Source organism: Lactuca saligna, chromosome 4, assembly GCF_052625555.1.
Source record: "Lactuca saligna cultivar CGN05327 chromosome 4, ASM5262555v1, whole genome shotgun sequence".
Classification (NCBI taxonomy): Eukaryota; Viridiplantae; Streptophyta; class Magnoliopsida; order Asterales; family Asteraceae; genus Lactuca; species Lactuca saligna.
In genome coordinates this window covers 258,054,414-258,077,053 of record NC_136420.1, presented here as the reverse complement: position 1 = coordinate 258,077,053, position 22,640 = coordinate 258,054,414, and the positions used below count along the sequence as shown (strand labels likewise).

General features: G+C 32.4%; 2 protein-coding genes across 2 annotated transcripts; one reads left to right on the top strand and one right to left on the bottom strand.

Annotated features, from left to right (window-relative positions):
* Nucleotides 1-12,352: 12,352 nt before the first annotated feature.
* Nucleotides 12,353-20,555, top strand: LOC145040603 (uncharacterized). The gene is made up of 10 exons (XM_078988511.1): nt 12,353-12,504; nt 12,874-13,066; nt 13,156-13,342; nt 13,437-13,533; nt 13,651-14,060; nt 14,236-14,351; nt 14,472-14,738; nt 16,274-17,503; nt 17,561-17,636; nt 18,052-20,555. The coding sequence occupies exons 1-10, from the start codon at nt 12,353-12,355 to the stop codon at nt 20,553-20,555; spliced, it is 5,232 nt and encodes a 1,743-aa protein (XP_078844637.1).
* Nucleotides 20,556-21,127: 572 nt separating this feature from the next.
* LOC145039099 (ethylene-responsive transcription factor ERF110-like) lies at nt 21,128-22,019 on the bottom strand. Its single transcript, XM_078987227.1, has one exon. It carries the CDS (start codon nt 21,917-21,919, stop codon nt 21,317-21,319), a length of 603 nt encoding a protein of 200 aa, XP_078843353.1. The 5' UTR covers nt 21,920-22,019; the 3' UTR covers nt 21,128-21,316.
* Between the last annotated feature and the right edge of the window lie 621 nt (nt 22,020-22,640).

Sequence of the window (22,640 nt, the reverse complement as noted above, 5' to 3'; positions counted from 1 at the left end):
CGTTTTGAGAGTGTCACCCTAGAAAGGCTTGATACACTTTTGAAAGCGTGGAAAGCTGAATCCAAGATACATAGGGCCTTTCGAGATTCTTGCTAAAATCGGCCTCGTAGCTTACAAACTCAATCTACCTCGCGAGGTCAACAGTATACATCCTACTTTCCACGTCTCGAACTTGAAAAAGGGCCTATCCGACGAGACTCTCCTAATCCCACTTGACGAGATTGAGATCAACGAGAGCCTCAACATCGTGGAAGAACCTGTGGAGATTATGGATCAAGAGGTTAAACGAACGAAACAAAGCCGCATCCCAATTGTGAAAGTTTGCTGGAACGCCAAACGAGGACCGGAGTTCACTTAGGAGCGTGAGGATTCAATGAAACAAAAGTACCCTCATCTTTTTCCAAATCCATGATTTGTATCCATATTTCTGAATTTCACGACAAAATTCCCCCTAACGGGGGGATGATGTGACAACCCAAAATTTTTATCATGTGCAATTTATTCATATATCAATATTTATCACGAACTTATCATCTCTTAACGAAATTTTGGGTTCATATGAGTCCTTTAGGTTTAGTATATCATAGATATGAGTCTTAAGAAGGGTTAGAAAGTGTGCAGCATCACAAAATCAAGCCAATCACACCAAGGAAGGTGTGTGCAGCTGCACACACTCCCCCAGCCACACACCTGACCCTATATATAGTAGAGAACCCCCTTTCAGTCACTTTTCTTCTTTGGCTGCACACTACTCTCTCTCTACTTTCTCTAACTAAAAACTTCATCCAAGAACACTCTTAAGCCCTCAAAAACGTGAACTACTTCATCATTCAACTTGTTATATAATGGTAAGACACTTGAATCTAAGGCTAAAACTCATAGTGTTCTTTGTGTTCTTCATCCTTTGAAGGTGTACGACCGCACACCTTCATAAGGTGGCCGCACACACACTAAACTCTCCAAAGTGAGGGGTTTTGGCCTTCATTTAGTAATAGGACTTGGTATTAGCACAAGAACACCTCAAAAATCGACATTTCGGACACAAATGAGGAGTGTACGGTCGCACACTCCTGTGAACGGCCGCACACACCCTCTGTATGGCTGCACACTCCTATGTGCAGCCGCTCACACAAGTCTGGCCGCACTCCCTGGCCGCACACTCACTTTTATGGCCATACACCCACTCTAATGCTCATAATTGGCCTTAAACTTGTACATATCCCTAAGTATCGAACATAGAACACGTAGTTCTAGTGATTCCAAGACTTTAGGGTGGTTTTCCATCATGATGTATCATGGGATACTCAATCTAATACGTATATGTGTTACCATATGATTGATAGGGTCCACTTACGTTCAGGACATCCGTTGACACTCAGCACTCATATCGATCGTACACTCGAATCCCACGTTAAATCGTGAGTTCATACCCCTTAAGCAACCTTTTAAATGTTTTTAAATGATTTTATTGGGAGGGGGTAAGGAATACAAGTTGAATCAAACAAGTTATAGTATCAATCACATGTGAATTATAGCTTACAACCAAAAGGACTTTCTATACTATTAACTGCTTTACCAACAAAATTGTTTTAAATGTTTATCAAACTGATTTTTATGTTAAATTGTTATAAAACTATTTCCAACACTTTTAAATTTCTTTTGTTCCCAAATCATATCTACACCAATATAGTTATATAAGTAAGAATTGAAGGACTTAGAACTGATAACTCGCCTTACTTCCTATTCTTGTTTGATTGTGGACTTAGGGTATCCTGTTATCTGTCCGACTGTCGTTGAATTCTTAGTTATATATTATATATATATTTGTGTTGGATATAAAAGTCTTCACTTCAGTTCAATACCTTTGTGTATCAAAGACTTGCAACCAAGATCTCTATTTAACTATAATAGGTATAGTTAAGCATTACTGCTCATTACTATTATTACCATGACACCTACTATACTTAGTATAGTTATGAGTCTATACATGCTAAATACTATACGAAGAGAGTACTATATACTATACAAGAGAACACTCAATACATTATACCAAGAAGTACATTATACTCTAATACAAGAGAATACACTAAAATAGAATGTGACATACTACTTCACAATACGACACTTCACCGTGCGATCACCGTGTAACCAGAGTCTCCTGGAAGGAGAGCGGGCATTATGTGTATAGATCTATACATGACACACACTCCTGCATCTCTACTGCTAGCTACAGTCCGAGCCGACTAGGCCTAAGGGTGAAAAAATGTCAGCATACTATGTGTGACATGGAGGGTCATCTGTTATTCGATCGTCAATCAACATGGTTACATACGAGTTCACGTTCAGACCTTTAATTAACACATTAAGAATTAAAAGTAAAACGGACTCCCCGAGGTGTATTGTACATTTAATACTACCTGGAGTTTGCATCTTTATTACCTTTAGCCGGTAGTGACACTGTTGGGGTAAAACATTATTTTCCCGATTACTTTATATGAACGAAATTTAAACCTATATTTTCATATTGATCGTCACAGGGAAAACTTTTACATTTTCAAAGGATCAAACATAAAAATAACCGAGTCTTGGTAGAAGACTACTTTTGCTGGAAAATATAGGATTTCCTAGGGATCATAATATTTTCAAACCTTGATAGCAGCTATTATATTACATGATTGTAAAAACTTTTATACAAGCAATGACACTAAATACTTATGAGCTCATCAGCTTTATGCTGATACTCGTTTTCAAAATAACTTGTATTCTCAGGTCATTAGTAGATAGGTACAGATGCAGCTTTTAAGAAGATGGAGCACATACAAGACTCATCTTTATTTTGATTATACTTTTGGTGTCTAACAAATTGTACAGAACATGCTTGTATTACCATTATTATACTAATGCAATGGATGTTGTTGCTTGTCTTTACTATTATGCATTGTTATGATACTGTACATGACGTCCTCTACCCCAGAACGTATTCCGCCGTTCTCGATTTTGGGGTGTGACATCTAAGGAGTCACTTATCAGATCCGAAGGGTACCCAGCGTAACTAGGTGTACGCCCCGCGTACTTCAATCTTTCATGGTCCGGAGGAGGCCACGATCCACCACCCGAAGCTCGACACGTAGAAGGCTAATCTGAACTATGCCCCGCGTAGTCCCTCGTACACCCAACGTACGAGTGAGGTTCAACCCCTATAAAAGGGCAGCGAGGCCTCCGGCTTTTGTTGCTATTTTTTACACTTCTTCACCCTAAACTTCTTTCTTCTTGGCATTTTATACGACCGAAGGCCCGATATTAATCCCGAGACCCGAAGCAAGTCCCGAAGCCCCGAAGATCCCGAGAAAAATAGTTTGCGAGTCAAAGCTCTGCCCGTGAAGAGCCTGGTTTTTGCGAAGATCTTCCAGATCTACCGTAGAATACTACTTCTACGAGCCGTAGTGCTGTCCGATCATCTTCTGATCAAGTGAGTGTATAGTTACTTTCTTCTAACACATAAATATTAAGTATTTGCTATGAAATACGTGTTATGTGTTTATATATATTGTTGTTTATATGTGTAAGTGTATAGTCCCTTTCATAAACACAATTTTAATACAAGTATTGTCTAAATGTATTAAGTATGTGTTTTGGGTGAGTGTGTAGTCACTCTCTTTTAACACATAAATATTGTTGTTTATTTGAGATAAGTGTGGAATGGATGTTTTATATGGTTTTTAAATGAGTTAAACCATATATGTATTTTATATCTACTAATATGTTCGGTAGAACATGGGTAGATGATATAGTTGGTATGTTATAAAATGATGAGGTAAATGACGAGGTATGTAAGGTGCTTAAAGAACAATATTGGTAGATGCACCAAATAGAGAATGTTATAACACTAGCAGATGAGCTTGAGAATAATATTGATAGATGCGCCAAATAGAGATTGTCATAATACTAGCAGATGTGCTTATAGGATAATCCTGGCAGATGTGCTTATAGGATAATGTCGGTAGATTCACCTAAAAGAGAATGTCATAAACCTGGCAGTCGCGCCTCATAGTGTATGACATAATCCCAGAAGAGGTGCTTAAAGGATGATGTTGGTAGATGCTCCTTATGTAGCAATAGATTTTGTGCTAATTCCTTAGGTCAATCCTTAGGAATGAATGAATGACGGGTAGTTGAATTATTAGGGTAAAATCCTAAGAAATAAAGATGATAATGGGGATGGGTAATTGGATTGATTGTTTGATGGTTGAATATAATAATTACATTATTATGGGTTGAAAACCCTATATGCTCACCAGGCTCCCAAGCCTGACCCACTCAGTTTTCTTTGTATCACAGGTATCGATACGAAGATATATTTCACGGAGAGATTATAGGAGATGTAAAATCTTTAGTGTAAAAATGTAAGTTCTGTTTATGCTTATGTATCTATATCGGAACATGACATCTCGAGATTTTGTTATATAATGAAAATACATTTCTTTAAAGAGATGTTTTGATAAATCTTTATCATATTTTGGGAACAAATTCCGCAACTATATTCTTTAAAAGATTACTCTGATTTTAAAAACAAAGCATAAACAAATCGGTCTTTTCTGGCCATGAAATTGGGGATGTCACAGATTCTGCCGTTCCGGTTTAGGGGGTGTGATACTATGTTAGCTACTTGTTATGTGTTATGTTATATGTTTGTATGTGTTTAGTGGGAAAGGCCCAGAGACAGGTGGGGCCTAAGAGAAACAGATTTGTATATCGAGCGGGGCTCGAAGCCAGGCGAGGCTTGATGCCAGATTCGTCCGGAGCCGGGCGGGGCCCAATGTAGCAGGCGAGGCCTAGTGCTTGCAGTATGTGATTATGTATGCTATGTGGTAGGTTTGGGGAACTCACTAAGCTTCGTGCTTATAGTTTTCAGTTTTGGTTCTAGGTACTTCCGGTAACGGAGAGAAGAGCTCGGGGTGATCGCATGGCACACACACCAAAGAAATTTTAGCCTGGGATGTTTACCCTGATAAAATAAATATGTTTTAAATGATACTTGGTTTCATATAACGATTTATATGTGACTTGTTTATGGTGGATTAATGATTTCAAAGAAAAAATTTTGGTCATGATTTTTGGGTCATTACAATTTTAGTTCTTATTAGTGATTGTTTTAGATACATGTGGTCTTTTCTTTTGAAGCTCAAAACCGATGCATCCAAAATTATTAAGAGCTTCAAGACTTTAATTGAAAAAAGAATTGATAAAGAGATCAATATGTTTCATACAGATAGAGGTGTAGAATTAACATCACATTAGTTGAACTGGTTCTATGATATAGAAGAGATAGTGCATATGTTAACGGCTCCTTACGCACCTCAAAAAAATGAAATTGTCGAATGGAGAAACCAGACTCTACTTGAGATGACACAATGTATAATGAAATAAATAAGTGTAGCAAACCGATTTTTGGGTGAAGCGATTCGTCATGCAACTTACATCATAAATCGAACACCAACTCCAGCATTGATAAGTGTTACACCATTTGAGAAATTTTATGGTGAAAAATCAAACCTTGAAGATTTGAAAGTATTTGATTGTGCTTTATATGAACAAATAGTTTCAAAACATTTGAAGAATCTTGATGATAGGTCATGTCCGTTGGTGTATTTTGGGAAGGAACCCAATTCGATGGGATTTCAGTTATATAACTTGTGGGAAAATAGAATAATTAATTATAAGTTCCTATGCAAGTTCTAAAGAAAATAAGACATGGAAATGGAGTAATTAACCCAAATATTAAGGTGGAAATGAATCGAGTACATTTACGGTTTTATGGAGTAATGATCAAGCAACCCAAGTTAATGGTGGTTCGAGCCCAACTACAATTGAACCTGAACAACCCACCAATTATGCCTAAACCAACCAAATCGATGACATTTCTCACATTGGTAGCAGCCTATTGCAACCTGTTGATGAGAATAATGATGCAGGTTTTGTCCTATTTCGATGGTCCACTCGAACTTTAATGTTTTCAAGAATATAAAATGACTATGAGCTAAATGTGGATCATTTTGTGTTGACATTCGATTGAGAACCAAAGAATTTTAAGGAAGCCAAGGTAAACAAGAATTGACTCAATGCAATTAAGGTTGAAATTGACTCCATCGAGAGAGAAAACATGTTGAAACTTATCCTCCCTCTTAAATATACGAAACCTATCAGGTTAAGATGGTTATACAAAATTCAAAGAAATACCAATGGATGAATTACAAGGTACAAAGTGTGTCTATTCGCACCGGTAGCTCTTCTCGAGACAATAAGACTATGGGTTGCTCTTGAATCCAGGAACGGATGGAAGATTCATCACTTGGACGTAAAAGAAAAATTCTTATATGTTGAATTAAAGGAATAATGTACATTTTCCAACCAGAAGGTTTCGTGAAGCAAGGTGAAGAAACAAAAGTATACAAATCGGCAAAAGCTTTATATGGTCTTCGACAATCTCCAAGATCATGGAATTTGAAACTTAATAATACATTGAAAAATATGAGTTTTTAAAGATGCATGCAAGAAAATGGGGTTTATAGAAAGGTTTCAAATGGAGAATATATAATTTTTACGGTTTATGTAGATGATTTATTCGTGACGGGAACAAGTTTAGAGTTTATAAACCAATTCAAGAAACTAATGATGTTATAATATTAAATGTCAGACCTTGGTGAACTAACTTGCTACTTGGGTATTGAAGTATTGGAAGAAAACAGTTGTGTAAAGGTGAAATAAGACAGTTATGCCATGAAGATTCTAAAAGAAGCAGACACGGAAGACTATAATTCAACTCAATGTCCTATAGAGTCGGGAATAAATTGTCTATAGCTGAAGATGAGCATGAAGTTGAAGCTACCCATTATTTAAAACTTGTAGGTTGCTTATGATATTTCTTGCACACTCGTCCTGATTCAGAATATTCAGTTGGAGTAATTAGCCGTTACATGAAAAGTCCAAGAAAATTTCATGCACACGCTATTAAGCAAATTCTTTGTTACTTGCATGGCACAACATCTTTTGGAATAATATATAAACAAAGTAAATATATGAGTTTGCTAGGTTATAGTGATAGCAATCATAATGTTGATGTCGATGATGGTAGAAGTCGAAAAAGACATGTTTTCTACCTTGGTGACTCACCTATTACTTGATGCTCGTAGAAACAAGATACAATAACATTATCTTTGTGTGAAGTTGAGTTCATAGCAGCTACTGCACCTGCATGTTAGGTAGTTTGGTTAAGGGAGTTGTTAAGTGAGCTGACATGAATGAAGAAACAAGAGGTGTTGATTCGAATAGACAATTCTTTGGACAGAAACTGGCAGGAAAGCGAAGGGAGTGACTGCACTTGATCCACAAGCCAATGACTTTGATCTTATGTATGAACACGTTAAGGCTCTTAAAGATGGTGTGGCTGTTGAGAAGCCGATTTATAACCATGCTACTGGTCTTTTGGACGCTCCTGAACTCATCAAATCCTCTAAGATTATTTTCATTAAAGGTCCGCACCTAATGTAACTCTTAAAGGTTGATTAATTTCTTCAACTTTTTTAAAGATTTTGGAAGACATTAGAAAGGTTGATCATTATTCCATTGTTAAAGTTTAATGTCTATTTGTTTGTGGAGGATATGAAGTGGATATCTAAGCTGGTACATTTAATTTTGGTGTACATCTGTATGGCTGAGAATGTTATGATCATATCCTCATAATATCAGTGGGCCATGTTGAAGACAATTTAAACTTTAATTATTTTTTATATTTATTTTTTCTTAGTTTATTTTTCTAACCTTATGCACTATGATTTAGTTTTACAAGTTTACATTTATGTCATTCTTAAAGAATCTCATAGTAGGAAACTATTATCCTATCTTAAAGAATTCAGGAATTTTTTTTACAAGAATTATTATCTTCCTCTTAAATAATTCAAGATTTTGTTTCTCATGAACTTTTAATTGTTTATAACAATTCAAGAATATTATTTACAATAGTTATTAATTTATGGATTTTTGTTTCTCATATGTAATTGTTATCTCATTCTTTGAGAATCTGATTGTAGATATAAGAGTTCAACAAAGATATTTTGAAAGCGATTCTTGAAGATAGAATTCAGAAGAATGGAAACTAATTATTGAATGGAGTTGCAAATAAAGCATGTTTATAATAAGAATGTTTCACATATTTGTAATTGTTTTCCTTTTTATTTTTTATGAACTATTTATTAAGAATATTTTTTTCCAAGAATGTTATATTATTTTTTAAAGATGTAAGTTATGCATTTTGATCATGTCTTGTTATTCAACAATTGTTATTCAAGAATGTCATTTATAAACTCCATATCTTATGTAACATATTCTTAAAGAATTCACTATAATTCTTATATAATTAATTTTATTCTTATGAGAATGTCAATATCAACTATTCTCATCATCAAGAAGTTCTAATTAAAATAATCGATTTGTAACGATTCTCATTATATAGAACAAGCTTTAAATTAAAAAATAATATTTTTAACCATGAATATTTCTTATTCTTCAAGAATAGTTTAGATTATATTCTCTTATTCTTAAAGAATTATACACGTAAATAATTTCCAATATGCAAAATTTATTATACCATATTTTTAAAGAGTATGACAAAACAAAAATAATCAACTTCTTTAAAAAAAAAAAAAAAAAAAAAAAAAAAAAAAAAAAAAAAAAAAACTCCAGAGTTTACTAATAATATTAAAGATTATTGTAATTTTAAATATAATTTTATTTTTTTAATCTAATTTAAATTGATTCATTAATATCCTTACCTTCCATAAATTATTCTTAACAAATTAAACTAATTTACCCTTACAATTAATTATGTGTAATAATATAGTAATGCTATCACATGTTAATACCATGTACTCCTAAAATCACAACTCTTCATTTCTTATAATCTCATGGCCAAAATTTAGTCATACGTTCATACAATAATTTATGGTTTACGTTTGATCATAACAGTATATATATATATATATATATATATATATATATATATATATATATATATATATATATATATATATATATATATATATATAGGTTCAGGTTCACTTGAGACCATTCTAATTTTGTGAGACCGTGAGACCAAATTTAAAAATAATTTTAAAATGCAAAATAAATGGAAAAATCCAAAAATTCTTTTTTTAAATATTGTTTTCGGAACTTGAAATAACTAAAAAAAATTAAAAAAAAAATCTCGTTTTTTTTGAAAAATACGTGAAATATTCTAAATAGAATATTACACTGACATATTTTAAAAAATAACTTTAAAATGCAAAATAAATGGAAAACTCTAAAAATTCTTTTTTTAAATATTATTTTCGGAACTTGAATTAACTAAAAAAAAAATCCTATTTTTTTTTGAAAAATACGTTAAATATTCTAAATAGAATATTACACTGTACATATTCTAAAAAAAAATTTAAATGCAAAATAAATGGAAAAATCAAAAAACTCTTTTTTAAATATTATTTTCGGAATTTGAATTAACTAAAAAAAAATTTTAAAAATAAAAAAAAAATAAAAAAATGCGTCTCACGGTCTCACAAAATTAGGCCGTCTCACATGAACCTAACCCTATATATATATATATATATATATATATATATATATATATATATATATATATATATATATATATATATATATATATATATATATATATATATATATATAGGGTTAGGTTCATTTGAGACCACATATATTTTGTGAGATCGTGAGACGCATTTTTTTATTTTTTTTTTATTTTTTTTAGTTAATTCATGTTCCGAAAATAATATTTAAAAAAAGAATTTTTTGATTTTTCCATTTATTTTGCATTTTAAAATTATTTTTAGAATATGTACAGTGTAATATTACATTTAGAATATTTCACGTATTTTTCAAAAAAAATAGAATTTTTTTAATTTTTTTTAGTTAATTCAAGTTCCGAAAATAATATTTAAAAAAAGAATTTTTAGATTTTTCTATTTATTTTGCATTTTAAAATTATTTTTTAGAATATGTCAGTGTAATATTCTATTTAGAATATTTCACGTATTTTTCAAAAGAAAAAAAAAACGGAATTTTTTTTATTTTTTTTATTTTTGTTTTTATATTTTTTAATATTTTTTTTAGTTAATTCAAGTTCCGAAAATAATATTTAAAAAAAGAATTTTTGGATTTTTCCATTTATTTTGCATTTTAAAATTATTTTTAGATTTGATCTCACGGTCTCACAAAATTAGAATGGTTTCAAATGAACCTGAACCTATATATATATATATATATATATATATATATATATATATATATATATATATATATATATATATATATATATATATATATATATATATATATATATATATATATATATATATATATATATATATATAAACCTGCAACAATTGCGCAGTTAGTAAAACTTATTGTAATTTACATTTTTAGTAAATGATTGTAATATTCTAATTGCAAAAAGAATCCCATGTGAACAGAGACATACTTGCCCTATCGGTTATGAGGTGGAAATCCATAAATAATTAATGTTACAATTTCACACATGGGCTTCATCTTTCTGGGAAACTACTTGGGCCTTGTCTTATTCCGGCGACCATATCGAATCCAAAGAAACTCCAAATCGACCTCTCGGCTCTCGCTTTCGCTTATTATCTGACAAAACTGTCAATCTTATTATCACGGTTTGAGTGTTTGAGAGGAACGTTAGCATAATAAAAAAATAATGAGCTATTTTTGTATTTGTAGTTTATTTAACCATTTACCCAGTTTAACCCTCGATAGCTTTTATATATAGTTATCTTTCCCTTTCATTATTATTATTTGTCGGACATCACAAATATCATTATTTGACTTGTTTGAGTGTTTGAAAGGAGTGTTACCATAATAAAAAATAATGAGCTATTGTTGTATTTACATTTTATTTAACCATTTACCGAGTTTAACTCTCAATAGCTTTTATATATATATATATATATATATATATATATATATATATATATATATATATATATATATATATATATATATATATAGAGAGAGAGAGAGAGAGAGAGAGAGAAACCATTTAGGGTGTCACAATCCAAGTAGCATAACAGTTGAATGAGATGATGATTATGATTGAATAAGATAGGAAAGGAGTGTGGGTGATGACATTAAGTAAGTTGAATGATCATTGAATGATTCAATAGAAAAACTAAATTGATGATGAGAATTGAATAAAAGTATAATGGGTTGTGGATGTTTTTGTATTGGTGTTTAATGGATGATGTCAGCGACGCATTTTTAAATGGTCAGGAGATGTCTTTGCCCCCCCCCCCTTTCCTTTAATTTTGGGTTAGAAGTAGTTCAATTAGATTAAAATTTTCGAGATATAGGCCCAGTATTGTGAAAATTGGGTTGTGGCCCCTCCTGCCCAATCGGAAAGACATGAACGACAATGGTTAATCGAATCCCCAATTATCGGCCAATCCAGCAATCCTCACCTTCCGTTCTTCATTTGTCGCTGCTGGTCGGATGCCTTAGCCCTCGGTCCCTCACGCCTCAGCTCCGCCACCACAGGCGGCATATCAACTTCCAGAATCCGACCTCTACGACTCCACTAGCAAACGCAACAGCTTAGCACAGTAGGCGACAACAAACATTCAATCTTCTCTTCTGTTCTTTCTTTTGCACGGAAGAAAAATCAGAAAATCAATTATTGTTCTCACTTTCTAGTCTCCGTTTTTATCTTCTTTATTTTCTAAATTCTAATTCTATATTTCTAAATTCCCATTTTCTCCATTTGCTTAATTGGTTGTTGTGGGAATTGGGAAATTGGGAATTGCACACAGTGGCTCCAATTGTTTGTTGTTTGTGTAAATAAGTTGAGATTGTTGATTAATGATTAATATGAATTGCTCCTTTATTTGGTAAATTGAGAATTACACACAATCTTATAATTTATATGTTTTCTGTTGTAGAAATTTAAGATAGTTTGAATGAGTTGTTCATACCTTTTGATTTTTTTATAGATACAATCTAGTAATTAGGATTTCACACGATGTTATAATTTATATGTTTTCTTTTGTAGAAATTTAAGATAGTTTGAATGAACGATAGTTTGAATGAATTGTTCATACCTTTTGATTTTTTTATAGATACAATCAAGTAATTAGGATTTCACACAATGTTATAATTTATATGTTTTATTTTGTAGAATTTAAGATAGTTTGAATGAATCGTTCATACCTTTTGTTTTTTTATAGATACAGTCATGGGCTAGATGAAAACCATTCATTCTTTTTTCAAAAGAATGGATGATGATGAAGAAACACTTAATGAAAATCATGAGAGTAAACATCAAAAAGCTTCAACAAGTGAGCCACAACTGCAGCAACATGGAAATCAACAAGAGAATGATATTTCTGAAGCCACACAATCAAATCCTAATGAGGTGGATCTTAAGTAACTAGAAAGAGATCCTGTTAAACGAAAACAAATGTGGGATTTTCCGGTTAATATAAGAGAAGAAGTAAGACCAGCTTATATGACTTTACGACCTTTCCAAATACGTCTTAAAGAGTATCATGCTAAAGGTTCAAAGAAACATCCTCGTAGATTCCAATATTCTTGGTTCAACATTTTTCCTAATTGGTTAGAATATTCTCCAATAACACACTCATCTTATTGTTTTATTTGTTATATATTTAATGATAAACCAAGTGTGTGTCATGGTTATGATGCATTTACTGTCAAAGGATTTGACAACTGGAAAAAAGTTAATAACAGGAAAAATTGTGTATTCTTAAAGCACATTGGTTGTTCATAACATAGAAATCCAGTTGCATTCACTGAAAACTTGATGAACCAAGAAGCACACATTAAAAATATCATCATGAAGCAAAATGAAGTGCAAATATTGAAGAATCGTTTACGATTAAAAGCTTCAATTGACACAGTACGTTGGTTGACATTCCAAGCTTGTGCTTTACGAGGAAATGATGAAAGTCCTAATTCAGAAATCGTGGTAATTTTCTCCAACTACTAAAACTTCTAGCATCTTATAATGATGAATTTGCAAATGTTATATTAGAGAAATCTCCTTATAATTCAAAGTATACTTCTGGAGAAATTCAAAAAAAAATTCTTAGTATTATTGCCAATAAAGTTCAAAAACATATTCATAGTGAAGTGGGGAATTCATACTTTTGTGTCATGGTTGATGAGTCACGAGATGAGTATAAAAAAGAGCAAATGACCACAGTTTTGAGATTTGTTGATGTAGAAGGGATCATACGGGAAAGTTTCTTGGATTTGGTTCATGTCAAGGATACCTTATCATTAACCTTGAAAACAAATATGTGGAGATAATTTTTACACTATTAATTTGATGTTAGTAAAATCTGTGGCCAAGGGTATATATGATGGTGCTTGTAATATGACAGGGGAATGGAATGGATTACATGCACTTGCTCTTAAGGATTGTCCTTATGCGTACTATGTTCACTGCTTTGCTCACATATTACAACTAGCACTGGTGGCTGCTTCAAGAGAAATTATTCCTGTTCACTAATTTTTTTCAAACTTAATTTTTATAATTAATGTGGTTAGTGATTATAGTAAGCGTCATGATGAGTTACAAAAGGCGAAGACAACTAAGATTGGGCATTTATTGGAACTTGGTGAAATTGAATCAGGCAAAGGATTGAATCAAGTTGGGACATTAACAAGAGCTGGTGATACATGTTGGGGTACTCATCTTCGTTCCATTTGTAGTTTGCTTAACATGTTTGATTGTAATCGTATTGTGCTCCAAGGAATAATTGATGACGTATTTGCTACTTATTCTCAACACGGAGATGCTGATGCAACTTATTGTTACCTGAAATCATTTGAGTTTGTGTTTATTCTTCACTTGATGAACGACCTAATAGGAAAAACTGATATACTTTCTCAAGCTCTACAAAAGAAATCCCAAGATGTTCTTAATGCCATGGAGTTAGTTTTAGCAACAAAAGACGGTCTAATTAAGTGATTTCAGAAACAACGGATGGGATTATTTAGTTGCACATGTATAGTCTTTTTGTGAGAAACATCAAATAGATATGTCATATATGATTGCTCCATATACTTCTACTCGATACCGGCCTCGAAAAACAGATAATCATGTTACTTTTGAACATTTTTATCGAGTAGATTTGTTTACATCCACATTGGACAAACAGTTACATGAGTTGAATAGTAGATTCAATGATCAAGCGATGGAGTTGTTACGTCTTAGTTCTACTTTAGTTTCAAAAGAACACCCTAAAGTAATTAACATTGATCAAATTTCTCTTCTTGTTGAGAAGTACTATCCCGAACATTTTACGGAGCCATAGAGAATTCAATTACGATATCAATGGGAGATTTTTAATATTGATATGACAAAGAATCCAAGGCTAAGTTGTGTATCAACTATTGCTGACCTATGCAAGGAACTTGTGGAAACTCAGAAACGTGAGACGTACTATTTGCTTGATAGAGTGGTTCGGTTAATCTTCACACTTCCAGTTTCAACTGCAACAACAGAGATGAGATTTTTTGCAATGAAAATATTCAAGAACCGCCTTTGCAATGAGATATCAGATAACTTTCTCGCAAACAATTTGGTGGCTTACATAGAAAGGGAAATTGTTAAAAACATTGATTCAAATTCAGTAATTAATAATTTTAAAGACCTGAAAGGTCGTCAGGCTGAGTTGTAATTTCTCTTTTAGGTATTTTTGTTGTTTAATTGCTAAAAAAATTGGCTTTTTTATGTGTAAGAACAGTAACTTTAGGTATTTTGATGTTTAAATACTGAAAACATGATTTTTTATATGTTATAACGTTAATTTTAGATTTTTTTTTCTTTACTTTCGGCCCCCGAATTATATGTTTAAGCTCCGTAGGTGGATGATGTGATAATCCCTATAGAATTCAATGGATTGTGAATGCTTATGGCTATTTTGATTCTTCATTAAATTTTCTTTCAATAATATCTTGTTGAAAATACCTTTAGTATTTGACAAACTGAACTTTAAATGTTGAAGGATATGTTTTGTATAATATTGCTATTTGTGGGTAGAGTGTATAAATTGTATGCAGGTGATATAATTCGGGTTAATGCGCGGATCTTAGATGCTTTATGGGTCGGTCAAGTATCCGAAGTATTTAAGAGAAGAAGCTTAGTCATTTTGTGTTAGTTGATCAGATCTAGATATTTTTTCATCTTCTTTTCTCTCTCGGTATCTGTTAGGGTTTCTCTCATAGAAGTTTATAGTTTCATTAGATCTTGTTATTAGGTTTTCATCCGAGTGTGAGTGTTATTGTAGTGAGGTTTTTTGTTGTAAGTTGATGTATAATCGAACTGGTTTATATTAAATAAACTGTTCAAGTTGGGAAGTTCATGTGTTTGAGTTTTTATCATGGTATCAGAGCTCTCAGGCTCCGATTTGTTGTTGCAGACGCTCGATTGTGGTTTTCATCATCAGATCGTCAATCTAAGAACGGTACTTTTCTGATTCTTCTTGTGAAGATCATTTCTGTTCTTTATAGATTTTTTGTATGTTTTTTTGTTCAAGATCCTGGTACTGCGAGAATGTTTTGATTCTTGCAGGTAACAAGTAAAGGTGAAACAAACGCTTGTGATATTAGCGCTTCGCTTCTATTGATCTTCAAAGTTATCATAATCGATTAATCTCTACTCCGAAATAACTCTCTAGGGGTCGGATTTGATCACCGATAAACCCTAGTAGAGAACGGACTTAGAGAGTTGATTCTTCTTGGTTGCTTCCAACTCACTGTGAGGACTGTTTTGTTCCTTTTTTCTATATTGATTGGTAATATTGTTCTGGTTGGGAATCTGTGACTGTATTGTGCACACCATTGTCTGGTTCTTGCGTTATATGTTTTCTTGTTTGTTCTTTGACACTGTACTGATTGTCTTGGGCCCTAACATACCTGGTGACCATCTAGACATTAGATCAGTACTGTTGTCTCCTGTTTGTGGTATTATTTGTTGTTTTTTTACTTTGTTTTTTAAATGGCCGGAGACACTACTTCGAGTGGTGATTCTGGTTCTATACCTAGTGGAAGTGGAAAGGATGAGTGAATTAATTTTGATGATCCTCTCTACATTCATCCATCTGATAATGCTATTACTTCAATAGTTACTACAAAATTAACTGGAAATGAAAATTTTCGATTATAGAAGAGTTCTATTTCTAGAGCTCTCAAAGCTAGGAATAAGCTTGGATTTATTGATGGTACTCTTAAGAAAACTAGTGTTGATGAGTCAAAAAAATCTAAGTGGGATAGGGCTAATGCTGTTGTATGTTCCTGGCTTTTATCTTCTATTTCTGATTCTATATATCAGAGTCAAGCTTACTCTGAGGTAGCTGAGGATATTTGGAATAATTTGTTTGAAACTTATAATAAGTCAGATGGATCTGTGGTGTTTAATATACATCAACAAATTAATACACTTAAACAAAATGGAATTTCTTTGTCTGACTATTTTAATAAACTTGATTCCTTGTGGAAGGAATTTGATGGTCTTACTAGCTTGACTGAGTGTACTTGTGAAGCTGTTATCAAATTGAAAGATCATTCTAATCTCATGAAACTTATGCAGTTTTTGTCTGGGCTTGATGAGTCATATAGTCAAGTAAAAAGTCATATTTTGTTAATGGAACCTTTACCTAATGTTAAAACTGCATTTTCTATTCTTTCAAGAGAAGAATCTATTCAAAGAAATGGATCCTTGTCTTCTCTTCAGTCTTCACAGTCCTTTTCTAAGTCTCAACCTGCTGCTTTTAATAGCAGGTTTAATAACAAATCTGGGTTTAATAACACTAATAAAAACAAAACTCAATCTGTTCAGTGTAAAAATTGTGGAATTAAAGGTCATACAATTGATAAATGTTATAAGCTAATTGGTTATCCCAAGGATTTTAAGTCAAGGAATGAGTCTAGTAATCAGAATAGCTTTAATAAAAATGTTTCTGCCAATTCCTCTACTACTACTTCTGGTAATGCTATTCCTTCTAGTACTCCTGATTCTAGTAGGGATTCAGAATTTCATCAGCTCACCAAGGAACAATACTTCAAATTTTTACAACTTATTGGTGATAGACAGCTTAATGAGGAAACTTCTGCCAGTGTTAATATGGCAGGTACCTGTTTGTTTCAAGCCTTTAATTCCTCTGTTAGTCCTCTAAAGTGGATTGTTGATTCTGGAGCTAATCAACATATGATTGCTTCTGAGTCTCTTCTTCATGACACTGTGGATGTGTCTAAATTAGATCTTCTGGTTAGCCATCCTAATGGTACTTCAGCTAAAATTGAAAAAATTGGAAATTTGAATTTGTCTAATTCTTTGACTCTTTTTGATGTTTTTGTTGTTCCTGATTTTAATGTTAACTTGTTGTCTGTTCATAAGGTTTGTAAAGACAGTAATTGCGAGGTTGTTTTTAATGAACATAGTTGTAAAATTCAGGGTTTACAATCAAAGGAGATGGTGGGGAATGGTAGAGAATCTGAGGGTCTCTATTACATCAATAGTGAACCTTCAGGTAATTCATGTAGTTATAGTCATTCTGTTTTCTATGTGTTGTGTATCAAAATTAACTTGGCATAATAGACTTGGTCATCCTTCTGATCAAGCCCTAGGATCTCTAAGAACTGAATTAAATTTTGGTAATGAAGTACTGCCACCCTGTGATGTATGTCATAAGGCTAAGCAAACTCGGGAGTCATTTCCTGCTAGTCAACATGTTACTACTAAACTGGGTGAGTTAATACATTTGGATGTTTGGGGACCTTATAGAGTGACAACCTCAGAAGGATTTTGGTATTTTTTAACCATAGTTGATGATCATTCTAGAGCTACATGGGTTTATTTGTTGAAATCAAAAGATGAAGTTTATGGTTGTGTTCTTGTTTTCTTTAATATTTTGTTTAATCAATTTGGAGTTAAAATTAAAACAGTTAGGTCAGACAATGGAACTGAGTTTTTGAATTTTAAAATGAGACAATTATTTAAGTCTAAAGGTATTTTGCATCAAACTTCATGTGTTCACACTCCACAACAAAATGGAGTGGTTGAAAGAAAACATAGACATATTCTTAATGTTGCTAGGTCTTTGATGTTTCAATCTGGGTTACCTTTAAAATTTTGGGGAGAGACAATTCTAACTGCTGTTTTTTTAATTAATAGAACTCCTACATCTATTTTACATGGTTCTTCTCCTTATGAGTTGGTTTATAAAACTGCTCCTGTTTTTGATAAACTTAGGGTTTTTGTTTGTTTATGTTTTGCAACAAAGTTAAATAATTCTGACAAGTTTTCTGAAAGAGCTGATAAGTGTATATTTCTTGGTTATGCTTTTGATAAAAAAGGTTATAAAGTGTTAAGTCTTGATACAAATCTTATTTTTGTTTCCAGGGATATAAAATTCTATGAGTCTGTTTTTCCTTTCAAGCTAAAGCATTCATCTTTAACAGATAAATCTAATGTTGTTTTGAATGATCCTTTTTCCTATGATGAGTCAATATCTTCTAGTTTTTTACTAGACAATACTAATTTAGATGAATTGAGAGGTGCCCATCAGTTGAGTGGTGTTGATGCAGACCATAACTTGGATGAGACTTTTTCTTTTGATGTCAGCAACCAGTCTGGTGAGGCAGATGTGCCCTCATCTGATGAGGTGGTTCCAAATTCTTCTTTATTGACTGAGGAAAATGTTTTAATTAATACTAGTCCTTCTGAAGAACAGTCCTCTAGGGTCACAAGGTCAGGACGTAGTGTTCATATGCCTCTTAGATTTAGTGATTATGTTGTGGAAGGAAAACATAAATATGGTATAGAAAGATCTGTCAATTACTCAGCTTTAAATTCTGAAAATTATTGCTTTGTTGCTAATCTTAATAAAACAGTAGAACCTAAAACTTACAGTGAAGCAGTTTTAGATCCTAAATGGATAAAAGCAATGAATGAAGAAATGGAAGCTCTATATAGGAATAATACTTGGGAAATTGTAGATCTTCCCAAGGGAAGAAAAGCTATTGGTTGTCGATGGATTTATAAAATTAAATATAAGTCAAATGGAGAAATTGAAAGGTATAAAGCTAGGTTAGTTGCTAAAGGGTACAGTCAAAGAGAAGGTATAGATTATGAGGAAACTTTCTCTCCTGTTGCTAAAATTGTTACTGTCAGAATTTGTTTAACTTTAGCTATTCATCATGCATGGCCTTTATATCAATTGGATATAAATAATGCATTTTTATATGGTGATTTGTCTGAAAATGTTTACATGCAACTTCCTGAAGGATATCATTCAAAAAAAGATAATAGAGTTTGTAGATTAATTAAATCACTTTATGGACTTAAACAAGCACCTAGGAAATGGAATGAGAAGTTGAGTTTTTCCCTTTCTTCATTTGGTTTTGAACAAAGTATTAATGATTATTCATTATATGTTAAAAGAGTAAAACATGTTATAGTTATTTTGTTGGTTTATGTGGATGATATTATTATCACTGGAAATTGTAAAGATGAATTAGAAAATGTTAAATGTTTTTTAAAATCTCAATTTTTGATAAAAGATTTAGGAGAGTTGAAATATTTTCTTGGAATTGAAGTAATTAGAACAAATCAGGGTATTTGCCTAAATCAAAGGAAATATTGTTTGGAATTGTTACAAGAGTTTGGTATGCTTGCTTGTAAACCTGTTAAAACACCTTTGGAACCTAATCTTGTTATTAAGAAAGAATGTGATCTAGATCCTTCTGATTATGTGGTAAATATTACAGAATTTCAAAAATTAATTGGTAAACTGATCTATCTAACTATGACAAGACCTGATATTTCATATGCTGTTCAAATTTTAAGTCAGTACATGCATAAACCTTATAAATCTTATGTGAATATAGCTTTAAGATTGTTAAGATACTTAAAAGATTGTCCAGGGAAAGGAATTCATATAACAAAAACTGATTCTCTTAGTCTTATTGGTTTTGTTGATGCTGATTGGGCAAAATGTTTGTTTAGTAGAAGGTCTGTTACAGGATATCTTGTTTATTTTGCTGGTTCACTTGTATCCTGGAAAAGCAAGAAACAGAGCATTGTTTCTCGTTCTTCCACTGAATCTGAATACAGAGCATTAGGGTCTGTAACTTGTGAGGTAATTTGGATTTTAAAGTTACTATGTGATTTGGGAATAACTGGTTTAAATCCAGTCAACATTTTTTGTGACAATGAATCAGCAATCAAACTTGTACTAAATCCTGTATTTCATGAGAGGTCTAAACATTTTGAAGTGGATCTTCATTTTGTTAGAGAAAAAGTTGAAAATGGTATTATAAAAGTTAATAAGATTGATTCTTTAAATCAAAATGCAGATGTTTTAACCAAAGCTCTTGGGTCTTCTCAACATGAATATATTTCTAATAGACTAGGTTTAATAAATGTTTTTAAATATAATAAATCATAAATTGTGTTAATGTTCAGTTTGGGGGGGGGGGGGGGGGGGGGTGTTGAAAATACCTTTAGTATTTGACAAACTGAACTTTAAATGTTGAAGGATATGTTTTGTATAATATTGCTATTTGTGGGTAGAGTGTATAAATTGTATGCAGGTGATATAATTCGGGTTAATGCGCGGATCTTAGATGCTTTATGGGTCGGTCAAGTATCCGAAGTATTTAAGAGAAGAAGCTTAGTCATTTTGTGTTAGTTGATCAGATCTAGATATTTTTTCATCTTCTTTTCTCTCTCGGTATCTGTTAGGGTTTCTCTCATAGAAGTTTATAGTTTCATTAGATCTTGTTATTAGGTTTTCATCCGAGTGTGAGTGTTATTGTAGTGAGGTTTTTTGTTGTAAGTTGATGTATAATCGAACTGGTTTATATTAAATAAACTGTTCAAGTTGGAAAGTTGGTATGTTTGAGTTTTTATCATATCTCTACAGGTGTTCTCTTTATTTTGTGGCATATACATTAAATCTAGCAACATTTACATGAAAAGTGTAAATTGAAATAACATTTGTAATAAATGAACAACCTAAAAATTAATATCCGGATGTATTACAATTTAAAACAACTATAATTTTAGTTGCATGTAAAGAACATCAACAAAGAAAAAAAAAAGTATCCTCAAGAATAGAGCTGATCATGTTAATAGTCTAGGGAAGAGTCGTCATCTGGCTTCAAATCAAATTTAAAGGGATGTTGTATTCGATATCTCCTCAAATAATTAAGGATGTTGAGCTCCATCGCAACCACTAGAACCACATGAGTTTCGATGTTCTTCTCGCTCAACGAGGTGAACGTCTTCTGGGAAGTTGAGCTTCGCTTTACTTCCTCTAAAATTCAAAGCAGCGTCATCGTAAGCTCGAGCAGCAGCAATGGCAGTGTCGAAAGTGCCTAACCAAACTCTGGTAGCCTTGTTAGGATCGCGTATCTCAGCTGCCCATTTTCCCCAAGGCCTACGTCTCACTCCTCGGTACTTTCTTTTGGGCTGTTGTTCGTCTTCTCTCAGGGTTTTTGACTTGTATACGTATCTAGTTTCTGTTGCTGCTTCTACGCCATTTGCGACATCATGTTGACCATGAGCAATAATGGAGTCTTGAGTCATTACATGAACATCCTCCTCACGTCCTCTCTTTCCTGCTCGGCCGCTGCAACCACCGCCAGCCACCACATGTGAAAGCGCAGAAACCATTGCTGACATCTCCTCCTCCCTACTACCACCGTAGCCACCGAACATTGGACCCAACACCTCCTCCAAAGTCAGCCGACTGTTTTCATCGTCATCGACCATAATATGGTTGACCATGCACATACTTTCATGATCCATTGGTGAAGTGAATCGGTGGCTTACCCAACGATGCCTGGAGGTTATATATATAGACTTTTGAGGTCGGCTAGCCGTGTTACAACGCAACTCTTTCCATCTAAGTAGTTTAATTATTCAAGGCAGCTAATACTAAAATAATATTTTTCTATCCCTATCCACACTTCCTCAATGAGAAAACTACAACTTTTTTATATTTTAAGCTGTACCAAAAAGTCTAAATGTGTTTGGGGAAAAGATTATTTCACGTAAAAGTAAGATTTAAACTAGTGAAATCCAACCAGCTATTATGAGTTATGAAATGAGAATCTATTTAATGTTTTAATGAAATTATTTATCAATAAACCTGCTTAACTCTATTTTCATTTTAATAAAAAATTGGTTTGTAACCGGTAACAAAGGTTGTATGTAATTGTATGTTAGTTCTTTTATTTATGAGAAAAACTTCCTTTTTTTTTTCTTAGAAATTTAATGAATTTTAATATATAAATATAATATATATGATAATTTACTTTTTTTTTTCTTAGAAATTTAATGAATTTTGATATATAAATATAATATATATGATAATTTAATTAGGTAGGATGATTTATAAAAATAAAAAAATATATTTAATTTCTCTTTACTTATTAATTGATTGTTGAAAGATCAACCAAGTATAAGGAATTTCCATTTTAATCATCATTCACAATTATTTCCTGTAAGTATCTTTAATTTCATTTGA

Bases quoted from the DNA above. Each gene is read 5' to 3' on its own strand.
- LOC145039099 (XM_078987227.1), bottom strand. From the start codon at position 21,919: ATGGATCATGAAAGTATGTGCATGGTCAACCATATTATGGTCGATGAC.
- LOC145040603 (XM_078988511.1), top strand. From the start codon at position 12,353: ATGGATGATGATGAAGAAACACTTAATGAAAATCATGAGAGTAAACAT. The intron at 14,061-14,235 runs GTCTAATTAAGT...TTTATCGAGTAG, and splicing joins AGTTTTAGCAACAAAAGACG to ATTTGTTTACATCCACATTG. The intron at 17,504-17,560 runs GTTTGTAAAGAC...TGTAAAATTCAG, and splicing joins ACTTGTTGTCTGTTCATAAG to GGTTTACAATCAAAGGAGAT.